The following is a 26,237-nucleotide window of genomic DNA, read 5'->3' on the forward strand; positions in this document are numbered from 1 at the left end:
CTAGTATGGAACAGGCCAAGGGCATGGGAGGTGCGGCAAGTCAGGTGGTGGCAGGATTGAACCGCAACCCACTGGCGGACGTGATCTGGAAGTCTGAGCTGCCGAAGAGCTTCAACTAGCCAAGGTTTGAAAGGTATGATGGGACTGGATACCCCGCGGACCATATTCATCACTTCCGGCAGCAGATGCTGCTGTGGCAGGAGCCACGGTATGACGGGTTGAGATGCATGATGTACCCGACAAGCTTAAAAGGGGGAACATCTGACTGGTATTACAGATTACCTTCTAAGAGTATTCGTAGCTTTCAGGAGTTAGAGCAGGCGTTCATTGACCATTTTATACACCAGAAAAAGCGTGTTGTTGATATCGCAGCCTTGTTCAATGTAAGACAAAGGTCCGCTGAATCGGTGAGGATTGGTCAATGAAAGTTGAGAATCTAGATGGAAGGATTGCAGTGATAGCTTCCGAGAGAGGATTGCATCCGGGAACGAGGGTACATGAATCGGTAGCCAAGAATGAAATTACAACATTACAGGAGCTATACCCAAGGGTGGAGAAGTACATCAGATACGAAGACACCATGCAAAAGGAGGTGAGAAGGCCGGGGAAGGCAGTGTTATCGCTGGAAAAAGGCGAGGGTCGTCGGCGATATGAATCATCGGACAAAGGAGGCAGCGGATACCGATGATATTCATCGTGGCCCGAGAGGGGCAAAGAAGAGGCTAGGAGGGAGAGTTGAGACAAAAAGCCCTATCGCGAAGTAGAACAAGTGCCATTGAACAAGTCGTTGAGCGAGATACTACCATTGATTCAAAATTTGCAGGGGTATGAGGGTTCGCGAACCAAACCAGTGGAGGTGCAAGGTAAACCCTATTGCGCATACCATCAGATACATAACCATGAGACAGACGGATGCTACGCGTTGAGATGGTTGATTCAGAGGATGATAGGAAAGGGGTTATTGAAGGAATTTATAACAGAAGAGGAAAAAGTAGAGAAAGCACCGACCTAGGGGAGGATATTGGGAACGATCAACGTAATCTTCAGTGGAGAGATATTGAGCCACAATGCACACCGAGATAGGATAAGGCGAGCGGCGAGCATATAACAGGTCCACGAATTGACAGGACATTCGCAGGTAACCCCCTGGTCCGCGAATGGAAGGGGAAGCATAATGTTCACCGACGCGGACCTTCAGGCAATCGATTCCCCGCATGAGGATGCGTTTGTGATCACGGTGGCGATGGGAAATTACATGGTAAAGAGAGTGCTAGTGGACTGCAGCAGTGTGGTGGATTTACTATTTAGAGGGACAATGGAGGAAATGAAGATAGAAAAGAAAGCAGTTGAGGCCCTCACCGACAAATTTGTATGGGTTCAACGGAAGCATGACGGAACCCTTAGGGGAACTTCTACTCCTAGTGACCATGGGACCAGTTACAGTGTTCTCGAGGTTCAAAGTGGTGGATGCCGATTCGCAATACAACGCCATCCTGGGAAGGAGGTGGATTCACGAGATGTAAATGGTTTGGATCCTAAGACAATAGATGAGTTTTCTCTCCTTTGCTTTTTGATTATATATCCCTACTTTTGCCATTTACAGATTTTCCCTCATCTATTCTAAACTAGACACCTCACCCCTTTCACTATTGCTTTTGCTTTTGCTTTTGGTGCCTTCTTGACCAAGGTAGATTTAGGGATAAGTCTTTATAATTTGAAATAAGGGCCTCCATCTTTAGTCTTCTGAATTGAGGACTTTGATTGTTGACTTTTGACTGTTGACTTTGACCAGTTGACTTGACTTTTTCAACAATTTTCTATAGCAGCTACTGGTTTTCATAATGAGCGTGATTAATGCTCATTTTGGTGCTAAGACGTAGCTTTTATGATAAGTGGTCTGAAATACTCCTTAACCTGAAAAAGGCAGTAAAAGCTATGAGTGGGCTTTTTGACAAGCATAAGGACTGTAATGTAGCAATATACAGATAAGAAAATGCACATTTGGGAGCTGATCAGATATATGAATGGTGGTTGACTATTTGTGGTAGAACTCCATGAATTGTCGACATGATTAGAAAACTCTTGAATGTATGGGGTATTAGGGAAGTTTGAAAATTGAAGTTCATAATCGTAAGGATTTCCCATAGTAGACTCAAATTCGGTATATGATGGACAATGAGATAACCAGTGATAAGGACTACCACAAAAAAAACAAGGTTCTGGTTTTGCATTGTAATTTCATGACGGTTGCGATGCATATTGATAAGACATGAATGCTCAATCAATGATGATGCACAAAACAGTAGAAATTCATTTTTTTGTATTTTTGAACATATTTGCTTGGTCTATAATTTACTATGCCCTATTCCAGAGAACAATTGGGCGCGAGACTAGGATGCCTCTACTACACGTCTTAGGAGAGTAGACAGTCACTTCACTAAGTGGTGTGCTACCAAGAATCTCAATCATGATGAATATGGGGGAGGGGAGTGAGGAAGGTAGTTGGTCCACCGAAATCTGGCAACTGATTACTCTAAATCCTCATGGCTATCTACTTTAGGCTCTAGCTGATTAGTTTTAATTAATTTTTTTGGTCTAAGGCTTAAGAATCAAGTAACGTCCATTTTACCTACATTGGGGAATGACTTCCCAATGTTTATTATGTGGCTCGGGTTCAGCCTTATGTGAGAATGTAAATTGCAGTGCGGAAATTAAATTTCAAACAATCATGTAAGCATGCTTGAATACACAAGATATCCTCTTACGTGGGCTTCGAGGAGGTTTAGAATTTACCTCTCAAGTCGTGTTTACATGCTACTTGAGGAGAAGGTGATGTCGGTTGGCGCGTGATCTAAGAATCAGGCCCAACCTTTTGAGCTTTATCCTGTTTTAAGTTACAATAAAGGTGTCCTAAAAAGCCCACAAGTTGGGCTTTTGATAATTAAATAACTTTGCCTTCAAGGGCCCAAAACTTAAAACTAAACTAATACTATACTAATCTAATAGATTAACTAGTTTAGATTGATTATATTATCTAGATTAACTAGTTTAGATTGATTATATTATCTAGATTAACTAGAGTTACATGGACTTAGAGTGTTGATTACCAAGTTGATTCAAAGTGTGCAAGTGATGATTCACGACTTGCCTCACATACTTGAACTTCCTAAGGCAATGAAAACTCTAATCTCTTAGTAAGTTTACAACTTTAACCAAATTTCAACTCATCTTCATCCACAAAAATCAATAAAAAACCATTTTATATTTTTTTTGTTCGTTTTTCTTTTTAGCTCTAACTATTACAAACAAGTTCCACTGATTTATACTACTTTATTACAAAATCTGGGTCTGGAGTTCAGGGAAACATCTCAAAACAACCGGAACTAGAAAAAACTGGACCACCGTGGTGTGCTGATGTGGCCTCGCAGTCGCCCGTTGTCTAGGGCACAGTCACCCATTCGGTTCTAGTGAACTTTCATCGGCTTTCATCTACAGTTTCAGCTCCTCTCTAGTATGTTGATCCCAACCCTGATTTGCAAAATAGTAAGTCAGTAATGAATAACAATGAAAATTTAAAAATAAGAAATGGAAAGGTGAGAATAATGCATCCTCCTTAGATGCTCAACTAAGCACTCTTGCTCCTTCAATCCATAACGGCGGCGCCATTGGAAGTTAAGTTGTCTAGTGATGAGTCTTCAAAATATTAGAAGTGAGGTTCACCATAAATTGTATGGACTTGAATGATTGGGAGTTTAGAAGAAGGAAGGTAGTTTCGCTTTAGGATTTGTTTAGCTTCTAGTGAATGAAGAACATGAAGAACACAAAAGAATTTGTTTAATGAAAGATGTAAACACAAACATTGAACTAATGAGAAGATTAATTGAAAGAAATAACACAAAAAGGAAGATTGATTGATTAAATAACAAGCAAATAACAAGATTGAAATGAAAAGAAATGAAGAACAATACAGTAAAAGACTTAAAAGACTCAAAATTAAATCTTACATGACACTAGATTAAGTCTAGGTGCATTCTCTCTCCCTAACTTTTGGATTATTGATAAAACTAAAATAACAGGTTTCTATCCTAACGAATAATGATTTCGCTATGAATAAGAAAACTAAATTATTCTACATTTAGATCAAATTTCTACTCTCGATTATCATATAACAAACTAGAGTCAGAATTCATTCCACTCCTAATTGCTTAGAACGTAACTAATTCTACTAGTGATTAACAATTCCACAAACATGAGAGTAATTATTGTGAATATGCAAAAACTATGATTTAATATATTGGAATTTAACTATGAAAATTGAATAATAAGATTGAATATGATAAGGAATTAGGGAGATTTGATATCCACCTTAATTAATCCCTAACATGCTAGTATAGATTTTTATTGCAACCCTAATTTTTATGTTTTCACACAAGGTTCAACATAAAAGTTAGGTCTTTTTATCCCTAATTATTCATGGCATCTCTAACCAACTAATAATTAGCATGAGAGGAAGTTTAAACCCATTCCCATGGTGAATGAACTACCCTTTAGAATTGAAACTCTTCAATACAATGATTATATACTAACATATCAAGTCTTCATCAAAGCTTCAATCAGACCCCTCTAATGGAGGTTTAGCTATGAATCATGGGACTATCATGGAATAAATAATAGAAAGAAGACATAATAGGAAGAACTACTTTATTGAAAATAACTTGAATTGAATTAATGGTGGCTAGGCTAATAAAACATAAACTATGTTTACTAAAAAGAAAAACTAAGAGACAAGAGATTAATTAACTAACGGGTAAGAGAGAGTTAGAGTTTTGCCTTAGTCCTCTTTTTATAAGAGAGGGCTAGGTTTATAATTTCATGCATGGGCTTTGGAGCTATGTTTTAGGCCACTAAATCAAGCCCAAAACCTAATTACTTAAGTCCAAAAAGGGTTTCTCTATTGGAAATTACTACAATAGTACTTTTGTCTACTTTTACTCCTCTGATTGGATCAAGTCCTAAACTATTAGAAAGCTCTTTCCAAGCCAGTCGTTTTGACATATAATAAGCCCAATTCGGAGGTCTGAGTCCAAAGATACGGTCTGCGGAAGTTTTGTTGACTTTTATGCTCTATTTCTGCCCGTATTGACTTTGACTTTTCAGCCTTAACTAGGCTTTAAAAATGCTTTTTCTCCTTAAAACTTGGGCTTTAACCATAGAACTTCTTAGCAACCAACTTTTGCTCATTTCTCTTGCAAAAGTGATATATTTCTTCACATAATTGATTCCAAGACCTAAAATACACAAAAGTACTTAAATAGTACTAACTCTTATTTGTTATAAACATAATTGGTCTATATGTAATGTTATTAAGGGGTTAAAACTATAGTTCTGGGCTCTTATCAATTATATACCCCTACTTTATACCTTTTACTTATTTGCCCTTCTCCATTACATTTTAGACACCTCACACTTTACTTTATACTTTTGTTTTTTCCTTTTGCTTTTTAATTTCTTTTGATCAAGATAGGTTTTGGAGAATGCCATATTTTGAGATAAGGTTCTCCATATCTGGTTTTCTGAGTTGAGGTGTTTGACCTTTGACTTTAACCTTTGACATTGATCGTTGACTTTGACTTTTTCAGTACTTTTTCATAGCAGTATCTGGTCTTCATAATAAGCATGATTAAGGCTCTTTTTGGTGCTAAGACGCATCTTTTACGATAAGTGGTCTAAATTTCTCTATAACCTGAAAAAAAACAATAAAAGCTATGAGTTGTCTTTTCATTAAACGTAAGAAGGGCTGCAATGTAGTAATTTAAGGGTAATAAAATGCGCATTTGGGAGCTGATCAATGCCCATTACTGAGGAGTTATCTCAGTAAAATATCAAGGATCGTTAGTATGGGTATGTGTGTTTGTTGGCTACCTATTTTACTTCCAATTAATCTTATTTCAAGGTAATAATTTTTACCTTGAAATAACGATGCTTAATCCCACAATCTAATGCCTGTTTACAGTAGACACACGTCTCTACAGCTTTCGTGTTTTGTAAAGACCATACCCATATAATCGTTTTAAATTCAATAATATTTGAAAGTTTTCTAAAAACTTTAAATACATCTCATAAACTTGCATTTCAAATCAAACATGTGTAAATCATATTATACGTACTTACACGCGTCATATATAAATATATATCACACATTAAATTTTAACATGTAGAATCACTACTAAAAAAGAGACTTATAATGACGGCTAAAAACCGTCATGAAACAGGTTTAATGATGTGTTTTCATTAAAAAAAACAAGCGTCATTATAGAGCCCATCATAAAAGTTTACCAAAACCGTCATTAAATTTATGATGGATTTGCGAAAACTGTTATGTACTTCAAATATTTTATGTCAAAAATAGAGATAAAACCATCATAATAGGCAATGAAATATTGAGTGTTCCATAGTAACCGTCATTAATTTAAGTACAACTGCCATAATTTTAAGCGAAAACCATCAAGAAACCTGTTCAATTTGTGAAGGTTTTGGAAAAACCGTCATAAAAATATATATTTTCTGGAAAAAAAAATATTTATTAAAAATTATTTTATACCCAAAAAATTGAATAAATCATTTAGCACGTATACAATCAAACTCCACTGCAAACAACTTAACATGATCACGAATGTAACGAACTAGCCAGTTCGTAATCTATTCACAAAACGACAGTTTGGAAGGGCATAAGCTGGGCTCTCAAAGAAATGACTAACCTACATGGATGGGTGGTGGGAAATGGTTTATCAGTAAACATTTGGAGAGAGAACTAGCTTCACCACAAACCGATCTGCGATTTTTTTCAGGAGGAGAGGAGAGACATTAGGAAATACCAAGGCATACTTCACGAGTTCATCCAAGGTAATCGGTGGGTGTTTTCCAGCAACTTCTCACAGGTGTTGCAATTAATTGGTATCAATCTCAACTTGCTGCAACTACTGGATTCTTCAAAAGAGGATGAGCGAATTTGGTTATCAAATGGCAAAGGTAAATTTTCAGTGGAAGCAGTGCATGAGGATATCAGAAGAAAAGCGACTAAGCATAAGGGATGCCAATTCATATGGAGCTCAAAAATCTTACCCAAGACACAGGGCATAGCATGGAAACTGCTTCAGGGGGCTTCGACAACAGATGATAGGCTGAAAAAAAGACAGACACAACTGGCCTCTCGATGTTGTGTGTGTAGGAAGGAAGAAGAGAGTCTCGACCATATCCTCTATCAATGTGATTTGGCTAAGAGAGTCTGGAACCATGCTAGACATATTTTCAGCATCCAATCAAATATAGACTCCTTCAATGATATAATGCAACAGGGGAAGACCACAGCTCTTTGATTTTAGACATATGGAAAGCCTACTCAATGACAAGTCTGGTATGCTTATGGAAGAATAGGAATAAGGTTCTTTATGATCAGAAGACATCTAGTTTCTCTAACATTTGTTTTCTGACTAGAAGAGCCATCATCAGAGCATATCATAAATCATCAGGTTCTATGAACAATTCATTGACAGATGTGAAAACCCTTCGCATATTTAATCTCCAGTACAAACTTAGAAGTGCTCCCAAAATTTTGGAATGCTACTGGCTTCTCCCACCGCCGGGAACTATAAAAATAAATGTTGATGGAAGTTCTAGGGGAAACCCAGGCATGGCTGGTTGGGGAGTGATTCTCCGGGATCATATGGGGCATATTTTGGGTGCCGCAGCAGGAGGACTTGGGATAACAACAAACTATATGGCAGAAACCTTTGCTATTATAGAAGGGATTCAGAGAGCACTAGATCGAGACTGGAGATATATATGGGTGGAATCAGATTCAACCTCAGTGGTTCAAGCATTCCAGAAGGATAAAGTGCATTAGAGAGTGAGATCAAAATGGAAGCAACAAAGAGAGAAAGCAGCATGGATCAATATATCAGCTACATGGAGAGAAACAAATTCAGGAGCGGACAGTTGTGCGAGACATGGTGCTGCTTTACAAAATGGAGAAAGTAAATGGTGGGATAACATGCCTCCATTTGTGAGGAATTTGGAAAACCATTTCACTACTTATTTCCTATTCATAAGCTAAATTTTGGATGTAATAGGTGGGTTCACATATGATGAAACCCATACTATGCAGGTCTCAAACATCATTTTCTTTTTTCTTGTAACCTTCTAAATTTTTTGAATCAATTACCTTTTAGCGAAAAAAAAAAAAAAAACATAATCCATTACATTCCACCATCTCAAAAAATTACATACATTTAACCAAAAATATTCACAAAATATGTCTAAAAAAGAACGGTTTGCATGGTTTAAGTTTCATTCATCAAACCTTGTCCAAACTTAACCTACAAAAAATCAAAGTCCAAAGAGAAAATAAGAAGAGTATCATTCGAAGAAAACGACGAAAAGAAAAAAAAAAAACGTTACTTCTGACAAGACAAAAGTGAGAAAAAAAAACATTACATTGCAACTTAGTTCCAGACTAGGAATAATACAAACCATGTTATCAATTCGAACCAATCATTCAAAACTTCGACCACCTCTTACAAACATCCAGTAAAGCACTTTTGAAAAAAATATATAACTCCTGTATTTAGGAGTAGTGTCAACTGGAAAATGATTGCTTCTCATGTTAGGACAAACCCCTAAGAATAAAGTTCTTTGAACTAAACCATAATTAATTCCAATAGAAACATAAGATAATATGCCAGACCCAAAATGGGAAAAAAAACTTGTCATGGAGATTAATTACTTGATTTGGTTCCAATCAAGAGAAAGGACCTGCCTCATATTTTTGACATGGAACAGGTTTGTGCCACACTCCCTATGCTTATGCTCGGTTTCTTTAGTCAAGTCTTAAGCACTTCAAGTTGTTTTAGGGAACCAAGGAAACATCCAGAGAGATCAAAGTTCACCAACCTTTAAACGGGGTTTCCTGATTTTTCTAAATTGTGGCATCATCTGAGATCTAGAACCCTCAAACAAGAGAAATTATTCTCTGAAATTAGGAGCAAGGCTAAGATACCTCAAGCTTTTTGGGAGCCATATATCCTGATAAACAAATTCAATGTGATAATATAGTGTCATACTTCCTAGTAAAAGTAATGGCTTGTTTAATGGGAATAAATGTTTTATTTCATATAGCCTTAGCTATCTCCAAGGTAAATGTTACTAGCACTAACTGGAATTAGATACTAAAAAAAGAAAACAATAATTATATAGATACAAAGAAAAATGTTATTGGAAACAATGTGGCCTGACCTTGAAAAATAAAATTAGGAGAGTCAGTAAAAAAAGGTAGGATATATTAATTAAGTGCGTTCAAGAAGCAAAACTAGTTAGTTCTTCATTATGTGAGAAGTTGGACAAGTACAAATGAATTCAATACACCATAACAACAATTTTGTGACACCATAACAACAAATGAATTCTCAGATGGGATCAAAGGGCTCGATTCATTACCGGTCCATTGGCTTCCCACTCACGTTTAATAGTACCCCACTGCACAGGAAGCCCGTGAGTCGAGAGATGGCACCAGGATGGGATCTTGAGGAATACACTCCCACCATAGATACATGAGATGCTACATGATCAGAACTAGGTGTGGGCTGCTCATATCCAGTCTTGACTTCAAATGGAGGGTTTTAGCAGTAACAGGTGGCGGTGGTGGAAGAAGTGCATTTCCCAATTCATTAGCATCACTCACAGCAGGTTTCTTAGTAGTATTAGCACCCCTGCGCATAGGCACTTTAGGTACACGTCGAGGAGTGACTTTGGAAGAAACAGTAGCCACACCACTTAAAGAGCTACAAGAAGAACACGCAATCTGAGATGATACATTCCAATGATATAGAAATAAGCTATGACTTAGCTCTTCCAATTCATATTGTGTTTAATCCTAGAAAATTAAAGGATGGCTTTGCAAAAACATTGTTGTTCAAAATAAAGTTATAAAATACATATTCAACAGATAATGATCACCATGATACTTATGGAAATAGTTTACTTTCGGTTTCCTGAGAAGCTGGCAAAGAAGAATGTGTAACACCTCTCTCTGGCCCCTGAATTACTCCATTTTCCTTTCTAACTTTAGACATCCTCCCATCACCAGCATCTAAAAGGAATCAATGAGATAAGCCAAGTTAAGCATAAAGAAAACCTATATAAATGGCTCTTCAAGCACTTACTCTTCAACTGATCTTCATCCAAGACCAACCATATAACAGTTTATATCAATAAATAACACTAAAACCTTGTAAAGAAACCTCACGGAACCTTATTAGGAGATTTGTTTGATTAGTGGTTCCAAATATCTATATCACTCTCAGTACTGTCAATATCTCGTTATCTTGTACTTGTACTTCTCACATACAAATTAAAGCAATGTGATTAGAGAGAAGAAAATGGCGAGGAGACTTGATCTAGTCTAACCACTAGAATCCCAGTTGCTAAAAAGCTTCTAACACATCTAAGTTTGATAGTTTAGAAAGTTGAGTGTGCATACCAGAAAAAGGAAATACACAAATCACGAAAAGATCACAACATTTTCTCAAATACATAAATACATAATACCCAAATACATAAATCAAAAAGAAAACTAAATTAATTTCAAAAATAGAATAAACTTGACCAACAAATATCTAGTATATGCTAATAAACTTTGAAATATTTTGCCCACTTATATTTCTCTTTATTTTTTGACAAGACTTTAAACTAGACATGACATTCTATAAACTTTGATTTATTTTTGCTTAGCTAATTGCTCATACATATTTAATACAAGAAAACTACGTACCTTCATTTCCAACTGGTGCCCCACTTTGTCAATTGCACTATTCCCCAAAACCAAATCATCTTTAGTACCCAATACAGGTTATTCACATACATAGCTTGAAATTAATCCAGTTCTTGATATCAGGAGCTTCTGATAAATTTCAAACAAATATAATAGAGTTAATACAAACCAAATGGTAGAGAGAGCGAGCAAGATGATCCATGAATCTGCCAAATAAGAAGAAAATTTCAAGAATAAATTTTTAAGAACAAAGTCCCACAATTTTAATTAGTTCTTGCTGAAAAGAAAAAACAGACAATTTCACAAACAAACAAAGCCCACTACTTCATAAAAACAAATATGTCACTTTGGCGATAATCAAATACACGATTAATTAGAAGTTTGAGCAAGAAAAAGAGGAATGAAGGAATTGCTAAAAGAAGCATAACAGTAATGAAAAGGATAAAGTATATATCCAAGTTACAAGAGTGCGTGACACCACACTACTAAAAGAAGGGACTTTTTGTGTCACTTATTTTTTTTGTCTCGTGTCACTTGCTAGAAAAAAGTGACACAGAGTTTTGATGTGTCACTTTTTTATGGAATGAGGGCTGATGTGTTGCTTCTAGGAAAAGTGACACAAGTAATTTTATTTTTTGTGTCCCATTATTTGAACATGACACTAGTGGTTTGCTTTATTGTGTCACTTCTGGGTGTAAAAAAATCGAAAACAAAATTGACAAATTATCAAAATAAATAAGCGACACTAGTAATTGTTTATGCCCAACGAAATTGAAAGTCGTGATTTGGGCCAAAAAGAATTAACTTACTAAACCTAAAAGTAAAATAACACTTAGCGTTAAAAAAGAAAAAAAAAATAGAATAAAAAAAGAGAAAAACTCAGTCTCGCAAAAACAACACTGAAGAGACCTCACCGTTCTTCCTCCCAACTAATTCTCACCGGTGTTCTAACACCACGCGCGCTCTCCCACCCAGTGGTCTCTGGTCCATCTCTCGCTCTCCGTTCTAGTTCCCTTTTCAGCTGGCTCATAAAATCACATACATTTTCACATACCATGTTCCCCTCTTTCCTTCAATTCTGAAAGTCAGTTCCGGACAAGAGCTTCATTCACTATTTCGTCCTTTTTATTGAAAGCTCTTATATCTTGCTTTCAAGACCTTCAAATCTACAAAATGTTCATTGATTTTGCCTCCTTGGATATGATTGTGAACAAAATTACATGTAACATCAAATTTGCTTCTTGTCATTAATGTTTGGAACATAGGCACATTTATTCACGTGCTGTGAAGATTATCTCCTTTTTTTCTAATTGCTTCTCATAGGTACTCTCAAGATTGTTTTTTCCTGCATTTATCTTCCTTTCTCACTCAGTTTTCCACTTTAATCTATTTTTCTTTAGGGTTTCACTGCCTTCTTAGAATTCAATTATTAATGGAGCTTGCTGTCTTTTAATAATTTAAAGTAACTTGTATATAATGATGGAAACTCTCTTCTTTTATGATGAACAATCATATAATCACATCTTAAAATACCATTTTTTTTACTTGATTTACAGGATGCTTACCTTCCACAAAGGCTTTTGGACAAATTGATGTTTATATGTGGAGATGGCTCGTGTCACGGGTGTCCCAATTTCTTTCTTGCTTTCAAGAGGTCAAAGCATTAAGGTAACTGTGTTGGGTTGCTTAACTAGATTAAACTAGGAAATATGATGATGAGTCAAGCTCATTGATCTTCTGATTCTAAAATTTTGCTTTCAGGTTCTTTCCCAACTCTTGAGGAAAGCTAAGCAGAAGAATCTTGTTATCCCTAGTGTCAAAAAGCAGGGATCTGGAGACAACACATTTGAAGGTGCAACTGTAAGTTTATTTTGTCCATGTTATTGTTTTCAGTACATGGTAGTTTTTTATAGGGCTCATAGGGCATCGTTTAAGCAAGTTGTGACTTTATGAACATGATCTAAGGGCTGTGTAGTATTGTATCTTATAGAAATCTCACTCTTTTCTGAACTTTCATAAAGTCACAGACTTTAATTAAATTAGCTGACGAGTTGGCTAAAAGCATAAATGCACTTTGACCCATTGAATTATTCATAATATAGGTTTTGGAGGCCAAGACAGGATTCTATGAGAAGCCTATTGCAACTTTGGACTTCACATCTTTATATCCGTCCATTATGATGGCCTATAATCTATGTTATTGCAATTTGGTGAGTCTTATTTCTTCCATTTGTCCTTATGGCTCACTACCTCAGTGCCAAATGGTCATACTGTTTAGATTTAATAATTAACTCTTGTCATTTTCAATTTGAAGATCATAATGTCTGAAGCCCTTTTGTTTGTGGTCTCTCTTAAGGTAACACCTGAGGATGTGCGTAAATTCAATTTGCCACCAAAATGTGTAAACAAAACTCCATCTAGTGAAATATTTGTCAAATCGAATCTTCAGAAGGTAAGTTCTGTTATTGATGTTTTTTTTCAATTGTAGCATGAGACATCCATTGGATGAAGGTCTGAATGTGGTGCTCTTAATGTGCGAAATCAGGGGATACTTCCAGAAATTCTTGAAGAACTCTTGGCTGCTCGTAAAAGAGCAAAACCATATTGGAAGGTAATTGTCACACCCCGAATTTCGATAGAATTCGGAAAAATATTATTTGTTCCCGACTCTTCGATCTCCGAGGTGTGACGCACTCTCAACTTCCAAAAAACCCATAAACAGTTTAAATATGCGGATAATTAAAAACCAATAAAGATTTTAACTTAAACAAAAGTCTTCTTCATGACAAAGATTCACAAATAAGATTAGGTTACAACTCTCCTTTCAATAACTCTTTAATAAAATTTACAAATGAAAATACAAAAACATTGTCTAGACTGAAATTCTATATCACCTCAAGGGAAAGCGAGAACAAATCGAGATGCAACGATAACGCAAAACCACAAGCAAAGAACCACTCTTCTTCAACACTAAACCTGTCAAAACTTATCAACTATGTTCATTGAATGAACACACCGATAAAGCAAACATGCAAATCGGGTCAGTATTATAAAAATGCTGGTGTGAGTAGCTCTAAAAACAACATATACTTATACAAATATATACATAATCCATACGACAGTTAGTTCCTCCACCGAGGCGCCTTAACTTTCAACAACTAATACAACATACTATACGCATCATAAATAAGGCATGTAGTTCCTCCATCGAGGCGCCTTAGGTTCTAACTAAACATATAAACAACCAAACATATTACCATAATTAGATTATTTAAGGCTTTCCTTGCGTGTCCCTAAAATTCACGTCGTATCTATGTCTTACCTAGTTTCCCTGGCTACCATAATCGCTACCCAACGCCGAACATGTACATCCACATGCCTCCCCTTATATAATGAACCATTCCGTATGCGAACCACCCGAAGCGGGATGCCGCGACAGGTAAATCCTCACACGGAAGCAATTATATAAGTAATGCCCCTATTCGGCATAAAATATCGCGCGTCTCGTTCCAATATTTGCGAACGGAATAATCAAGCCACTATTCGGCTACGATTGCCCAACACATGGGTCAATCAACATCTCATATATATACAACATCTTATATATCAAGCCACTATTCGGCTACGATTGCCCAACACATGGGTCAATCAACATCTCATATATATACAACATCTTATATATCAACATCTTATATATTAAATACGCCCACACAGGGCAGATCACATGAGTTGTGGTAGTCAGGTTCTAGGATTTTCGTTACGTAATTTATTCAGGTGTCATACATTTATGACTCATAAACGTTTCACTATATCACGTGCATGTCAAATACATTATTGCACTAAGCCACAATATTTAGAAATGTCTCGAATATATCTCATAACTATTTTCATTCTTTCACGTGCCAATATATTATTGCACTAAGCCACAATATTTAGAAATGTCTCGAATATATCTCATAACTATTTTCATTCTTTCACGTGCCAATATATTATTGCACTAAGCCACAATATTTAGAAATGTCTCGAATATATCTCATAACTATTTTAATTCTTTCACGTGACAATATATTATTGCACTAAGCCACAATCCCGTAGGCAAATATTCACCAATCATATACTACCTCATAGTAGCATCTCACATATATAATAATGGAGTGTTTATACATTTATTTTCAAACATAAACATATATATATATATATATATATATATATATATATATATATATATTATATAATATTATATAATATCACAATATCAACGTCAATTCTTAATTAGATAATGACCACCAAATTTATACAAGCTTCCACAAAGATTTTAGCATTTGATTTGTCCATACAATTTACAACATATAATGCAAAGACAATTAAAATCCACGTATCCACAATCAAAGCCCAATATATATAAGCTTTTACACACTACTTCACGTCAAATCTTAATTCGATAATGACAAACAACGTTATATGATGTTTGACAATATTTTATTATTATATTTGTCCATATTCTTAAATATGTGAAAAATGGAAAAAGTCAACATTCCAAAGTCAAAGGTTAACGGTCAAAGTCAACAAATAACCAACATCAAGGTCAACAATCAAAGTCAATGTGTCATGGTCAAAGTCAAACTGTCCTGGTCAAAGTCAACATGTCATGGTCAAAGTCAAAGTCAACAGTCAACGGTCAAAGGTCAACTTGTCCTGGTCAAAGTCAACATGTCATGGTCAAAGTCAAACTGTCCTGATCAAAGTCAACATGTCATGGTCAAAGTCAAAGTCAACAGTCAACGGTCAAAGGTCAACAGGTCATGGTCAAAGTCAAACTGTCCTGGTCAAAGTCAACATGTCATGGTCAAAGTCAAAGTCAACATTCCAAGGTCAGAGTCAAACTATCATTGTCAAAGTCAAACTGTCGTTTCCGTGTTTGACAGGTCCAGGGTCATAGTCATGGTTCATGGCTAAGGGCAAAGGTGCATGGCTCATGGGCTCATGACCAAGGTAATGGTTCGGACCCAACTGGCCAAGCCCAAACCTTAGAACCCGAAAGTCTAAACATTTAAAGACCCAAACAGATCTATTTTAAGTCCAATGGACTGGCCCCAAGCAATATTAGAAATGGGCCCAAAAACTTTAGACTGAACTCTGCCCCAAAACACAATTGAGTTCGGCCCGAAAAATTGAACTGAAATGGCCCCAAACAAAACAAATGAAACTGGCCCAACAAAACAAAAGAAACGGGCCCATAAACTAATATTAGAACTGGCCCAACAATTAACACTAAACTGGTCCCAAAACTTAATTAAATTGGGCCCAAACAAAACACCCAAAATCGGGCCCAAAAACCAACTAAGGTTTTGGCCCACCCCAATCAAAATTTGCTAAGGCCCAAGGCCCAACCGAACTTTACTGTTCATCATCTCTAAGCTTTCTCTCCTCCACCAGCCACCAAAATCGACCACCCCACCTTCTACACGACCACCCAATTCAAACACACGGTTTTGATCCTCATAGAAACCCCTATATCTTTAACAAAACCAAAAAAACTCAAATTCTTAAATTCAACATATCGACCAAAACTAGATCTGAGACCGTCCGCCATTAACAGAGCTTCGACAGCTCTTATTCAACCGCCCTCACCCACTCAAACACCACTAACCAACATCACCACATCACCACATAACCCCACAACCAATCAAACCAAAAAAAACAGCCCAACCACCGGTTCGGCCACCGCCATTAACGCCTCCAAGCTTCACTGCCCCCACTCGACCCTCATCAGTCCACAACCAAACACCAACAACAAATACAGAAAGTTCAACAAGCCAAAGAAAGACTTCGGTACTATTTTGGGCGACGCCATTGATGCTCTGTCGAAGCTTCGACAGTTTACCCAATTTTAACAAAATTCGACAGTTTAAATGAAAATCCGAAATTTAATAAAATTTAATAAAACAAATGGCACGAAGTCCAACACAACAGTATAATGAACAGTATTAATAGGCCGAAACCTTAGTCACTCCGATACACGGAAATCCATAAATTCGGTGAAATAGCAAAATAGCTACTCACTTGTATCCACAGCTCCTGCAAATTTCTCCGAGTCCGAGTCGTCGCGCTCCAACGCTCCAGCAAACGAGCTTCAAGCTCTGCCTCCATTTTTCATTATTTTTATTCTCCATGAACCTTATTTACTAGAACAATGTGTTTATATACTTGGGCCCGAAACCCAAGCCCAACACAGACTCGGGCCCAAAAATCAGGCCCACATGTCCAAATCCAATCCAGCTGATTTTTAAATAAATAATTTAATTAATTAATAAATAGAAAAATACATATTTTAAATACGGGCGTTACAGTAATTGTTATGATTTTCACTCTTTTGAGAGTTTGTAGTTTATTGTCCAGATAAATCTCTTAGTTGTTTGTATTTATAAATTTCCTAATCTCACAGATGAAGATGTGATAACTTGCTGCCACATTTGAATCTGTAAAATATTATCTGTTTTATAAATTCCAATGAGACATACATATGAAATATGTTAATGAATTTACTTTCTTTAAGATGCATCACAATCCAACAGGTTGTGTAGGTACATATGTTTATCATGAACTTTTGTTCCCTAATTGGTCAAATGGACTCTTTTGGAATATTACAAACTTGCTCATTGTAGTAAATACTTTCAAGCTAACTCTGATTTTATAACTTGTATGATTTTAGATTATTATCGTTACTTATGCTATTCAGCTAAGTATCAGGGGAAAAAAAAGATTTGTTGTTTAGCTAATCTTGTAGAAATTAGTTCGGCTGACACTAAGTTATTTTTCATTAAGAAGCAAAGGATCCACTTGAGAAGGCTGTGATGGATGGTCGCCAGCTGGTCTTAAAGGTAAGTTATGTCACTTTCAATCTCTTATTTTCCTTTATCTTTTATATTTTTGTGGCATACCTTTCTATTCTCTGTAGAAGTGAACCAAGCTGCAAAATGTCCATGTCATTGTCCCATTTTGGAATTGCTCAAGCAAAGTATGCATTTGGTAATCCAGAAAGTTTTACTGTTCATACAAAGGATGATGAGAAGGCTTGATATATTCAGAAGTTGTCTAAAAAACACATTGATCGCATGCTTTTAATTCCTTTCAACACAGGGTAACTATGTTTATACATTTGCAGTACATATACATTATTCTCATATAATTAAAATTATTTTATTTTTATTTTTATTTATTTTTTTTCGATTGGTTATATAATTAAAAGTACTTAATTGGATTTGTATGCACATAAATGGTCATGTAGGGTGTATTGGGTCTTAATGGTTCTTGACATACCATCAATGGAAGTGTACTGGTTAGACTATTTAAAAGATTTTCGAGAGCCGCCGGATCTAGCTTTTAAATTATTAGTAAATACGTGAGTTTAGTCTTTATTTATTGTATTTTTCATTTTATATTTGATTCTATCTTGAAAATAATAAGAATGAAACAAATGCATTTTCAGTGCGATCAAGATATCAAATATGTCCAAAGGAAAGAGAAATATGAATCCAAATCCAAATTGGAACTATGTGACAGTAAGTTTAGTTTATTTGGAATACAATACAAAATATCTTCCAATTTGTGTATGTGTTAATGCAAGTATTAATTATGTATAGTGCCCACAACAACAAAGGGGGATTGTATGCGGATATTATATATTGCGCTTTATGCGAGATTTAGTAGAGGATCCTGGTCCACTACTAAAAAAAAAGGTGACTGTAAAGTAGTATTATTTGGTAACCCAGAAAGTTTTACTATTTATACAAAGGATGATGAGAAGTCTCGATATATTCAGAAGTTGGCTGAAGAACATAGTGATCGTGTGCTTTTAATTCCTTTTAACACAAGGTAACTGTGTTTATACATTTGCAGTACATATACATTATTTTCATATAATTAAAATTATTTTTTTTTATTTTTTTTTTCCGATTGGTTATATAATTAAAAGTACTTAATTGAATTTGTATCCACATAACTGGTCATGTAGGGGGCTTTGGGTTTTAATGGTTCTTGACATACCATCAATGGAAGTGTACTGGTTGGACTCTTTAAAAGATTTTTGAGGGCCACCGGATCCATCTTTTAAATTATTAGTAAACACGTGAGTTTAGTCTTTATTTATTGTATTTTTCATTGTATATTTGATTATATCTTGAAAATAATGAGAATGAAACAAATGCATTTTCAGTGCGATCAAGACATCAAATATGTCCAAAGGAAAGAGAAAGATGAATCCAAATCTAAATTGGAACTATGTGACAGTAAGTTTAGTTTCTTTGGAATACAATACAAAGTATCTTCCAATTTGTGTATGTGTTAATGCAAGTATTAATTATGTATAGTGCCCACAACAACAAGGGGGGATTGTATGCGGATATTATATATTGCGCTTTATGCGAGATTTAGTAGAGGATCCTGGTCCACCGATCAAAAAGAAGGTGACTATAAAGTAGCATTATTTTTCATATAGTTTTAGCTAGCTTATAAATTGGTGCATTTGTAAATATGGTAGGCAATGCATTGCCTGCATTATTCATTTTCATAATATTTATAATATATTTTTAAATTTAACGTGTATTGGAGTTCTCGGCAAGAAGAGTTACACCCATGAAATAGATGAACTTCGTCTTGAATTCATCGACTTTATCCAACAATTTATCGAGTAGTTAATTTGGGTAAGTGGGCTTCCATATTTTCCCTTTGTTTATGTATATATACTTTTCTTATCGTTTTTTTTTCTTACTTGTACAATATACCCTTTTTGATTCACTTGCTCTTTAATTTTATATAGTAGTCATAGTGGAATGACGACTTCATGATATGATGCAGGTGTCATGGATCGATTAACATATGAATAGATGGCAGCTAGGTTTTTGGTGTTGGAAGTGCGCACAACAAGTTAGGATATTACTAGGATAGTATTGGCGTTATGTAGTTTTTTTTTTAATTGTGATTCTTTTGGTATTGGAATGACTTCTTTTGTTGGGAGTCAAACTAGATGATAAATACTTCGTTTGATCGATGAAATCAATAGAAGTTAATTGTTTTGAATGTTGTTTCTTTCTTCTCGAGTGGATGTTGTTTATGTATCATAAAGCAGGTTAAAGTGATTTTGGTTGTGATGTTTTGATAAATGTATGTGGATGTTGTTTATGTCATAAAGCAGGTTAATGGGATTTTGGTTATGACTTATAGGATGCAGGTTGAGAAATGAATACGATCGAATACAAAAATGAGAAAATGTTTTTAAAAAAAATTATTTTCATTTGTCTCACTTTTGGAAAAAGTGACATAATATCTATTAAAAGTGACACAACTGACTACTCTTATGTGTTGCTTTCTTTTTCAAACGAGTTATATAGAGTTGATTCCCAAAAGTGACACAAGAAGTAAGGGGCTTTTGTATCACTTTTGACGTACTTGTGTCTCACTCTGGTCGAAAAGTGACACAACTAGTATATTTAATGTGTCACTTTTTGACATATTTATGTCTCACTCTGGTCTAAAAGTGACATAACTAGTATACTTAATATGTCACTTTTGACGTACTTATGTCTCACTCTGGTCTAAAAGTGACAAAACTAGTATACTTAATTTGTCACTTTTGACGTACTTATGTCTCACTCTGGTCCAAAAGTGACACACCTAGTATACTTAATGTGTCACTTTTGATGTACTTATGTCTCACTCTGGTCCAAAAGTGACACAACTAGTATACTTAATATGTCACTTTTGATGTACTTTGTCTGACATTTTATCAAATAAATATCACGCACCTAGCTTGCCTAGCCAGTACCTTACAGAGTATACAACGCATGAGTTTGTCTGACATTTCCATTCATATACATGTTGCAACTCCTTCTCTACCTTCCAAAAGCATTCAATCCATAAAAGAATTGAATTCTACTGATCTGAAAAACTAACAAGATAGAAAAACCCATTTTTTTGGTTCATCAGTTTCTATTGAAATTAGATCAGCACTAAGTATAAATCAAATAAAACAAAAATCCTATCTTTCTCAACTATTTTAAAATGAACTAAAGTTTTGCTCTTATACTGATTACTTGAACCAAATAACACAAAATCAGTTCAAACCCATAAAAAATTTTACTGAGAGAGAGAAGAAAGAATATCGTACCTTGAGAGATCGAGAAGCAACGAATGATCCTAAAAACTTTGGGGTTCTCTAACTAGAATAAACATAAATCTGAGTTATCAGAAAATATTCACCTCCCATGAAAAGAATGAAGTAGAGAGGGGGGTTCAGATGGATACGAATTAAAAGGGAAAATATTCCGCCCATTCTCGAATTAGAAAGCTTCAGATTCATGAATTGAAGAAAAATGGTTATGGTTTAGTCGTTCATAGGAATATTAATTAAGGAATCCTTCCTTGGTAAAATTTGCTAGGTCTTTAGTTAGAGTTTGAGAGATAGGTATGGTCGAGTGTAAGAAGATGAAGATGGACTGAAAAGGAGATGATCGAAACAATAATAAAGCTTTCAGGAAGGAAGCCAGGAAGGGAATTAAGCCGATAAGCTGAGAGGTGTTTTTGAAATTTCACCTTAAGATTTATTCTATATTCTGAATAAGAGAAAAACGATTTTCCTCTTTTGCCATTTAGCCCAGTGGTAGGTCTGATTAATGTTGACGATTCACTTTTTGTACTCACGATGGTTTTTCTTTTGTCCAAGTTCTTGACGGTTGAATATGGTCTGAGAACTTGCACAAAAAAAATTGGAACGATTTAATATACTACTAACTTGACTGTTTTAGAAAATCCGTTGTAAAATCATAATATTTACTTGACGCCTGTGTCATACACGACATAATATTGCAACAGCTGTCATAAAATCATAATATTTTCTTGATGCCTATATCATACATGACATAATGTTCCAACAACCGTCATAAAATCATAATATTTTCTTGACACCTATATCATACACAACATAATGTTTCAACAACCGTCATAAAATCATAATAATTTCTTGACGCCTGTGTCACACACGACATAATGTTGCAACAGCCGTCATAAAATCATAATATTTTCTTGACGCCTGTATTATATACGACATAATGTTCCAAGAGCCGCCATAAAAATATCATTAAGACACCTATCTTGACGGTTTTCAACAAAGCTGTCAAGATAGATAAAAAACAAGCGTCATCATATGTCTTTTTTTTAGTAGTGAATAAGTACATGTACATTAACTTGCATTTCAAATCAAACATACGTACATTATACTATATACGTACATACATACATCATATAAATATATATCACAGAATATCTTCTAAGAATTTATTCTGAGAAATACTGAGTATCTTCTGAAATTCAGAGAAATACTGAGTATATTCTACTCAGAAATTCTCAAAAATATTCAGAAATACTTAGAAATTCTCAAAAGATACCAGAAAGCAAGGATATTTTAATTAGGGTGCCTATATTCTTGCAAAGTTACCAGTTCTCCCTAATTGCCTATTGATACCTGCAATTAGGGACAATGGGTAACATCTGAAGAATATAGCCACCTTGATAAAAATATCCTTTACCGGAAAGCTTCCATCTAGTAACTTCTGACAATTTCTAAGTATTTCTGATTATTTCTCAGAATTTCTGAGTAGAAGATACTCAGTATTTCTCAAAATAAATTCTCAGAAGATAGTGTGATATATATTTTATATTTATATATGATGTATGTATGTACGTATAGTATAATGTACACATGTTCGATTTGAAATGCAAGTTAATACAAGCTGTCGAAAGAAGTATGTGCAGACCGGGATAAATGGTGTACGTCTGACTATGATGGCGAGGAACTAGTAGAGTTCATCGAGACAAGTAATGCATGTTACTTGGACTGGTATACGAGCCACAGTGTCACGCAAGGAGATCCTTTATCCCCATTGTTGTTCTTGCTTGTTGCGGAGTCACTAACAAGGATGGTATTCAAAGCTCTAGGCAATGGTATGATTACTGGGTTTAGAGCTTCTGCTACAAGTCTGGGTATTACAATAAGATACTTGCTAATTTTCATACTTCCAAGTCTTGGTTTATGTTTGGTTTGACAGTTTAAGCTAATTGGGCTTTGGATTTTTGTGAAGTTGATTTAAAAGTGTTGTTTAAGAAAGCTAGGACTAAAAAGAAAAAGAAAAGAAAGCAGAAAACATGGGAGTTCGAAATTCTTTTCGACAAAATTGAACCAAAGCTTGGGGGCTCCGTATCTATTGTAGAAGATGGGAATTTTCTATTTTGGGTGAGTAATCTGACTTTGTTATTATCATATTTCTTGTATACTTACATTCTCATCGAACCATAGAATTTGAGGTTAAAAGGATTCTTGTAGTTCCAATTATCTTTTAGATTATTTGACCTTTAGGTTCATTGATATATAGATTTATGATATGGATTTTTGAGAAGTATTAGGTAGAGTTCGGTTCTTGGGAATCTTGGATTTTTGTGTGCTGAAATTGAATGTTAAACAAAGAGTGTAAGTTATACAATTTTTTTTATATCATCACTTGGAGCATATGGTAACTATGACATCTATTTATTTTGACACATTAAACTAATGATATATAGTTGATTTGTTTTCCGTTTCAATTGTTTCTCGTAGACACCCAATATTCTTTAACATATGACTAATCTAGTAATAGAGACTACCTTGACCTGTTTGATAATAATCGTATAGGGTACAAGTTTGTTGTATTAAAGAATGTAATGCAAATCAATATATATATATATATATATATATATATATATATATATATATATATATATATATATATATATATATTTTTTTTTTTTTTTTTTTTATACGGGGTTAGGCAGACCCCAACCTGTATTGATCAAACTCTTTGGTACAACTTACCAATAGCATCTTCCTCCACTATTACATTAAGCTCATACGTAAGTGGAGGCACACTAACAAAAGTAAGTCCTGGATTTATAATTCTATCCCGAGTAGTACTAGACTTAGCCAACAAATCTGCCACTCTATTCTTTTCCCTATACATGTGGGACACACTAACCGAACTAAACTGGTTCATGAGCCTCCAGATGGCTTCCACTGTATCAAGGTAGTACCAAGGACTTACCTCCTGTCTGTTTATCACTTGGACATCTCTAAGAGAATTGGATTCAACCAAAATCATATTACAGTTCACACTTAGAGCTGCCAGAAAACCCGCCTCTATTCCTTTTAACTCTTAGATAATCACCGATCTTAAGTTAACATTGCCCATGTATAAGAGAATGGGAGACCCCTCATGGTTCCTCAATATACCGCCATATCCGGCACAGTCTTTAGTCACCGATCCATCAGCATTAATTTTAACGAACCCAAGTGGTGGTTTGGTCCACTTAACTAGCTCATATGATCGCTGCTTTATGCTGATATCAATTCCAAGTCTCACAATCAACCTTCTTGTCGCTGAAGAGGAGTCATCAGTGGACTTGATAACTCGCTGCAAGTAAGTTTTCATCTTCTTTATGACATACCTGCTAATCGAATCAGCATTATGAGCTTTGTTCTTGAACCTCCTGTTATTCCTCTCGTTCCAAATCCCATACACAGTTGCACAAATCATAACTCTGATTATCTCACTCGATATCAAGTTTGATCTAGTTATGCACAACAGAAACTGCCACTTAGTAGAGGATTCACGCACCACTCCCAGCCCCAATTTGTCTTTTACCACATCCCAAATCTTTTTTGTTAAAGCACAATTGAAGAAAAGATGCTTCAAGTTTTATGGAAGCTGCTCGTCACACAAACAACACTCTGAATGAGAGAAAAGCTTTCTATGAATCAGCCAATCTTGGGTAGCAGGCAGCCCGCAAACAATTGCTAGGTGATGAAGGAATGTTTCGGAACATTATATTTTCCCCACACCAATTTATACTAACCAACCTTTTCTCTCATCTTCTTGATGGACATATATGCTGACTTTGTGGAGAACCTACCTGAGCTTGTAGCAGTCCACACTACCAAGTCCTGAGCCATATTGACGTTGATGGAAGTCTGCAAGATTTTTGTTTTTAACTCACCGTCTAGCAAGTTGAGGACCTTATCATTCCAAGTACCGTTCGTGATCAGATCACTCACTTTAGCATCGTCTGGTTCATGAATGAAATTTCTAGCCTGTGCATTATGAATAAGCAACATAAAGGATATCCAAGGATCATGCCATAAACTTGTACCTTCCCCGTTAGCAATCAAGCTTCTAATATACTTCCGAGCAATCTTCCTATGTTTCAGGATACTCCTCCAAACCCACAAACAATCCGAAAGAATCTTCATAGTCTAGAAATGTTTTTATCGAATGTGGTACTCCCAAGTCCACAGAGTTTCATCCTTAGTTGCAACCTTGAAAACCAACCCACAGTATTCTGCTTTGTTCCATACCCTAGGGTCAATAATACTCAGCCCACCTTCCTCTTTATGTAACCTCAAAGTTGCATGACTAGCTTTATGCATCTTCACTTGCAAAGAATCACCAGACCACAGAAATCTGTTACAGAGTTTAGCAACCTTGTCCAAAACACCTACTGGAAGGATAAAAGTCTTCGCCCAATATATATGAAAAGATGATAGGATAGACTGTGTGAGTTGTAATCTGCCTGCATAAGATAAGGACCTGTTCTTCCAATTGAACATTCTCATGGTGATTTTTTCAATCAGTGGTAAACAGTCCTCCTTGGTACTTATTTTAGCTGTAGTGAGAGGCAACCCCAGATATTTGATGGGAGGGGTTACTAGTTGTACCCCCAATAAGCCTGCAAAAGCAAGCCCATCATCATTAGTCATACTGCCAGTGAGTATAGAGGTCTTCAGAGTATTTATCTTCAGCCCCATGAGGAAAGAGAAGTAATCAATGACCGACTTAACAGCCAAAATAGAGCCAGCCTCCCCTTTATAGAAAAGTAGCACATCATCAGCGAAACTCAAGTGAGTTATTCCAAGTCTTTTACATCTGGAATGAGGCTGAATGCTTTTCATTAGGAGCCCTTGCTTCAGAATACCACCTAACAGTTCCATTACCAGCACAAACAGATACGGAGATAGAGGGTCACCTTGCCTTAACCCACTTTTCCCTTCAAAGAAGCCATACGGACTACCATTGACGAGGACTGAATAACAAGGAGAAGAGAAACACATAGCTATCCAACCAATAAACTTGTCGGGGAACCCGAATCTCTTGAGCACCAGCAGGAGAGAGTCCTAGCTGACAGTGTTCATGAGCCAATAGAAGATCGTCTTGTATGCATCTTCCAGGAACGAATGTTGATTAGTTAAGAGTGATCAACTGGTCCATGTAAGGCTTCATCATGTTACTTAGAACCTTGGCAATACATTTGTAAGTAATATTGCAGCAAGCAA

The 26,237-nt window shown here is 35.7% G+C and overlaps 2 protein-coding genes across 2 annotated transcripts; one reads left to right on the forward strand and one right to left on the reverse strand.

Annotated features, from left to right (window-relative positions):
* Window positions 1-12,374: 12,374 nt before the first annotated feature.
* On the forward strand, window positions 12,375-17,302 carry LOC147525097 (DNA polymerase delta catalytic subunit-like). The gene is made up of 6 exons (XM_086578081.1): window positions 12,375-12,493; window positions 12,587-12,685; window positions 12,928-13,035; window positions 13,182-13,277; window positions 13,371-13,436; window positions 17,225-17,302. Exons 1-6 carry the CDS (start codon window positions 12,434-12,436, stop codon window positions 17,300-17,302), a joined length of 507 nt encoding a protein of 168 aa, XP_086434207.1. The 5' UTR covers window positions 12,375-12,433.
* Window positions 17,303-22,706: 5,404 nt separating this feature from the next.
* On the reverse strand, window positions 22,707-26,015 carry LOC147525098 (uncharacterized). Its single transcript, XM_086578093.1, has 5 exons — window positions 25,224-26,015; window positions 24,768-24,998; window positions 24,356-24,564; window positions 23,727-23,980; window positions 22,707-22,846 (listed from the first exon to the last, which is right to left on the reverse strand). Exons 1-5 carry the CDS (start codon window positions 26,013-26,015, stop codon window positions 22,707-22,709), a joined length of 1,626 nt encoding a protein of 541 aa, XP_086434219.1.
* Between the last annotated feature and the right edge of the window lie 222 nt (window positions 26,016-26,237).

Source organism: Coptis chinensis, chromosome 1 (genome assembly GCF_015680905.1).
Source record: "Coptis chinensis isolate HL-2020 chromosome 1, ASM1568090v1, whole genome shotgun sequence".
Lineage (NCBI taxonomy): Eukaryota > Viridiplantae > Streptophyta > Magnoliopsida > Ranunculales > Ranunculaceae > Coptis > Coptis chinensis.